The sequence below is a fragment of the Sorghum bicolor genome, chromosome 1, assembly GCF_000003195.3.
Source record: "Sorghum bicolor cultivar BTx623 chromosome 1, Sorghum_bicolor_NCBIv3, whole genome shotgun sequence".
NCBI lineage: Eukaryota > Viridiplantae > Streptophyta > Magnoliopsida > Poales > Poaceae > Sorghum > Sorghum bicolor.
The window spans coordinates 11,912,468-11,918,022 of NC_012870.2; the positions used below are offsets into that span (position 1 = coordinate 11,912,468).

A 5,555-nucleotide genomic window follows, 5' to 3' on the forward strand; every position below is an offset into this window, starting at 1 on the left:
ATATATTAGTACAAATAATATACGTACAAACAATACAAATAAAGGTGAGGCAAGTCGTATAGATTAACATATTTTCAGATATGGATCGCGTGCGTTGTGAGTTGCGCGCTATGAGACGGCAGTGAAGAAACGTAGGAAAGAGGAGAAGCAACCAAGCATGCCAGGGCGTCCCGACCAAATACGAGGCCCAGTTCAAAACAATAAGTGAAGACCTAGCATCTATTGTCATAATCTAAAAAAGATAATATCAAATATTAATATATTACAAAAACAATATATAAAAGATTAACTAAATAAAATAGAGATCGTGCATGGAATTTATACCAGGCAATGATCTCCGTCTCGCGTCCTAAAAAGGGTCCGGCTGTCTAGGATTGCTACTAGGTCTCGACTTTTGAGCGACGAACAACATCAAGGGCGAGGAACAAGTCTAAGAGACAAAGCTATAAACTCACGAAGGGATACAAACTTATGTGAAGAAGAATTACTGACTATAGACTTTTCTAACTTAGAATCATGGACTCAATGTGCTTTCTCTCGAAGGAAGTAGCAGTCCACGTTTATTGTCTCTGTGACTAATTTACTAATTAAAATAAACCTAAAATTATTATATATACTTAGAACACTTAGTAATTTTTGGGTCCATGAATTTTGGGGGCATCGCACCCGCACGGGCTCCCAGACGCCAGTGAGCATGCATACGTACTCAAGATATATTTTGTACGGCACGGTGCCAAGAAAAGGAAATATAATATTTTCCAATGGAAGAACCCACACATGGCCACATGATCGGATCTGGATGGTTTCAAAATTGCGGACAGAATTGCAAACAAGGAGAGTGCTGAACTGGCGCCAATCATCGGTCGATGGATGTACGATTGGAGTCGGCAATCGAGTACTACATGAGACATTGTAACCTTGCCCATCTCATAGCATCATATTCATAGGAGCAAAGATCCGCCGTCTTATAAATAGTGGCGGTGCCAGGAAAAAAATTAAGTTATATAAATATAAAATTTGATGGCCGATTGATAAGACACGGTTAAATCTATTAAACACATCTACTATCTCTTATCATATCTTCTAATCTATTATTGTTACTAGTTCTTGTTGACAATTGTTGTAATGGCGAAGGCTTAGAGTGTTTAGGCTGGCTCATAAAGCCATCACACGTCCTAACGGGTCCTTCAGGGCGTACGAGGTTTCAGGTCTCACTCTTGGTGAGGCCCTCTCGTGATGTGTCATACATATTGCGCTCGATGCTGAAGAGTGGAGACACATGGTGGCGTGTTTATGTGCGAACATAATGTGGATTTGATGCACGCATTGGTATCCAAGTTCCTATATATACATCAACGGTTACTATGGTATGCATGGGGCCACCATCCATTGTTGAGAGTCGTATGGATTAAAATATCATTGTGCGGGAGAGCAGGCCAACCACTCCACTTCCTTGATGCCTAAGGCACCGTGGGTTCTGTTATGGCCCCTCTGCCCTAGGACGGAACTCGATGACCTTGTGCCGAGCCAAAGCCCGGTGGCACAGGAGATGTGTTCACGGTTTATTTTGTTTAATTAAGGGTCACGATAAAGATCTTTTCACAGGTTCATCTATAAAAAAATATTATAACTTCTCTTTCCCCTAATGATAAGATTGTATATGGACTATACATCAGTGTAGCGCTCTTGTGGCCCAGACCTGTTATTGCCTGGTATGGTGATCGTCGGAAGAAATCTAACGCAATCCAACTTGATCTGATCCACCACGTAGTCATACAATTTGTTCCGCTAGTGTGTACACCATACACGCAATAATACTACAACTCTCTGGGAGTACCGTAACGTACGTATAATATTATTCCTGCTACCTCTACGTACTCGTTGAAATTGAATACATTATTGTAGCGCTCGTGCGGCCAAAAACATCTAAAGGCATCACGCGGACCTATTATTATTAGCTGGCATCGTGATCGGAAGAAATCTAACGCAATATCCAACTTGATCTGGTCCCATGCCAGTCTATATATTTAAATACGTAGTGATCGATACACTGGTGGTTCCGCTAGCGTACACCAGACACGTGCAATAGTCTTACAACTAATAACGAACAGTCCTCGACTGTGGGAGTACCGTAACGTACGTACGTACAGTATTCTTGCTATACTCTACGTACTCTATACTATCTGAAAGCTACTGCTGCTCTGCTTGCTGCTATATATACGGTTGGCCAGCTGCATCCGTAAACAGCAAATTAGGCACGGTGACATAGCCGAGTTGCAGAGCAAGTACATTGTTATTAGCAATGTCGATGCATTACTTGGCTGCTCTGTCGGTGACTCTGCTGGGAGCTATCTTGCTCCGTTGGGCCTTCAAATGGATGAACTACGGCCGGACGGGCGGTGAAGAAGGGATGCTGCTGCCGCCGGGGTCTAGGGGCCTGCCGTTCCTCGGCGAGACGCTCGAGTTCTTCGCGGCGTCCCCGACCCTTGAGCTAGTGCCATTCTTCAAGCGACGGCTGGAGAGGTATATGTGCATATACTGTACTACTACCATTTTTACCAACCAGGTGCCATGCATAGATAGGTCCTTTGATGATTTTATAGAAGTGTGAGAGCCACCAGCATGATCTAACAAAGTGCCGGCCGCCGACGACGTACGTCGACGCCGGCTCGTCGCCGGTGCATGCAGGTTCGGGCCCATCTTCCGGACGAACATAGTCGGCGAGGACATGATCGTGTCGCTGGACCCGGAGCTGAACGCGCGCGTGCTGCAGCAGGAGGAGCGCGGCTTCCAGATCTGGTACCCTTCCTCTTTCATGCGCATCTTGGGCGCTGACAACATGGTCTCCATGCTCGGACCGCTCCACCGCCACATTAGGAACCTCGTGCTCCGCCTCTTCGGGCCCGAGGCCCTCCGCCTGGTGCTGCTCCGCGACGTGCAGCGGAGCGCGCGCGACGAGCTCCGGTCATGGCTCGACCGGCCGGAAGTCGAGGTCAGGACGGCCACCTCCAGGGTAATTAAAAGCTGCATGCTCTGCGACTGCATGCGTGTGTCGTTTATGGTTTATGCCTTTGCATTATTGATGATCGATCGATCGATCTCACGACCTGTGCGTACGTGCAGATGATATTTGGCGTCACGGCAAAGAAGCTGATCAGCCACGACGACGTGGCATCAGGAGGAAGCCTGTGGAAATGCTTCGACGCCTGGACTAAGGGCCTGATGTCATTCCCGATCTGCGTTCCTGGAACAGCCTTCTATAGATGCATGCAGGTGCATGTGCAGGATACCGGCCTGTTCTAAATTATAAGATAGGTTTTCTAAATTTAAAGTATATATATATATATATATATATATATATATATATATATATATATATATATATATATATATATATATATATATATATATATATATATATATATATGAATTACACGGTATAATACAGATATTCAAATACGCATAGTTTTCTTTATAAATATATGTACGTAAACTTTACCCCTACAAGCTAGCATTTTTGAAGGACTGAGCCAGCATGATATGTGTAAATACATAATAAAAATTATGCATATAGAAATGTCAAAATATTTTTTGTTTGAAACCGAAGCAGTATAAGCAACGTAACTTGACACTGTTTGATTGAGTTTAATTAATCTCCAACAATAATATATAATATACCCACAGGGACGCAAGAACGTTATGAAGGTACTCAAGCAACAGCTCGATGAGCGCAGGAACGGAGCCGAGCGCAAGACCGTGGATTTCTTCGATCTTGTGATTGATGAGCTCGACAAGCCAAACTCTATAATGAGCGAGAGCATCGCGTTGAACTTATTGTTCTTGCTCCTCTTTGCAAGCCATGAAACGACGTCAATGGGGCTGACCGTGATACTCAAGTTTCTAACGGACAATCCAAAATCCTTGCAAGAATTGACCGTAAGTAATTAAAAGCTTTATCGCCAAACTCTTTTGTGTCAGTCAAAGTTGTTCCTTGATTTTGTATTTGATATGAGATGTTTTCAGGAGGAGCATGAAAAAATCATGGAAAGAAGGGTGGATCCAGACTCTGATATCACCTGGGAGGAGTACAAGTCTATGAAATTCACATCTCACGTATGTGCTATATATAAAATTGTAAAAAAAAACTCCTCAAACATATCTCTGGTCCATGATATATAGAATCCAATCCAACAATTGTCGAGCACCTAATATACTTTCTACATCACATATAGGTCATACATGAATCTCTTAGGCTCGCAAACATCGCTCCGGTGGTGTTCAGACAAGCAAACCAGGACGTACACATAAAGGGTATGCATATGCATTTGGTTTGCACCATGTGCAGTAAAAAAATCTACGAGGGTATGGTATTCCTAGGAATAGATGAGTGTATATATCCTCACTTTGAACTTATGCACTCAGGATACACTATCCCAGAAGGATCAAAGATCATGATTTGTCCATCTGCAGCTCACCTGAATTCAAAGGTTTACGAGGACCCCTTGGCATTCAATCCATGGAGATGGAAGGTATGTGAAACCCATATTTAGAAACAATTCTTAATTGACCTAAATAGTTTTAAAATATCATTCCTAAATTGTGTTCTCAGAGCAAAGTGTTGTTTTGATGACATATATGTTTACATGGTGCAGGATACTCCTGAACCAGTTGGTGGCTCTAAGGATTTTATGGCCTTTGGGGGTGGTTTGCGGTTATGTGTTGGTGCTGAGTTTGCCAAGCTGCAAATGGCTATGTTCCTCCACTACTTGGTCACCAATTACAGGTAAAAGAATATGAGTATACCTGGACCATATAAATGATGATGTACAAGAGCCTCAAATGTATAACGATGCTAATAATACCATGTGTTTTCTTGAATATAGATGGAAAGCCCTCAGCAAAGGGACGATGATGCTTTATCCCGGCCTGCGATTTCCGGACGGCTTTCACATCCAGCTTCATAAGAAAACATGAAGGCTCCATTTGGAACGTGTAATTTTTTTTGTTCCTGTGTTGTTTCTACAAAAAATAAAATAAATCCTAAAAAAACTATGGAATTCCAGTGAAATTCCTACGTTCCAAACGGGTCCAAATATTGTTAGAAAAGATAACTAGCATGTGGTATTAAAAGTATGCTCATTAGTAGCTGTGATCAAATAATTAAAGACCATTCAATATAAGTAAGTTATGGTCAGTATATATAAACAAATGTACTATGAAACCTCATTAGAAAAGCAAACAGAATAAAACTCTTCAGGATCTCATCAACCTATTCCAATTGTAAGCTGCTCGGAGCATAAGCTATAAGTTACAATGTTGAAGCGTCACTGCCAAATATGAAGAAGGGGAATAGGAAAGAAGTTCAAAACTAGAAAATGTTGTAGTATGTTTTTCCATATTTTCCAAGATTGTATACCTTTATACTGAATGTTGTACGGTCATATGTGTAATTGTTTGCGCTTTTATATTATAATAAGTAAAATTTCAGCTAAGGTAGTAGTGGTGAATTGTAATTTTCCTTTTTCCAAATAATTGGAACCTCAAATTGAACAGTA

At 41.9% G+C, this 5,555-nt stretch overlaps 1 protein-coding gene across 1 annotated transcript; it reads left to right on the forward strand.

The window, feature by feature from the left end:
- On the forward strand, positions 2,253-5,555 carry LOC110433594 (cytochrome P450 87A3-like). The gene is made up of 9 exons (XM_021456058.1): positions 2,253-2,523; positions 2,689-3,013; positions 3,124-3,273; positions 3,685-3,936; positions 4,024-4,113; positions 4,233-4,311; positions 4,423-4,529; positions 4,653-4,783; positions 4,884-5,555. The coding sequence occupies exons 1-9, from the start codon at positions 2,303-2,305 to the stop codon at positions 4,972-4,974; spliced, it is 1,446 nt and encodes a 481-aa protein (XP_021311733.1). The 5' UTR covers positions 2,253-2,302; the 3' UTR covers positions 4,975-5,555.

What these genes read in the sequence shown, in the direction of transcription:
- LOC110433594 (XM_021456058.1), top strand. Translation starts at nt 2,303, where the DNA reads ATGTCGATGCATTACTTGGCTGCTCTGTCGGTGACTCTGCTGGGAGCT. An exon ending in CCAGGACGTACACATAAAGG is followed by an intron (nt 4,312 to 4,422) that starts GTATGCATATGC and finishes TTATGCACTCAG; the next exon opens with GATACACTATCCCAGAAGGA. An exon ending in TCAATCCATGGAGATGGAAG is followed by an intron (nt 4,530 to 4,652) that starts GTATGTGAAACC and finishes TACATGGTGCAG; the next exon opens with GATACTCCTGAACCAGTTGG.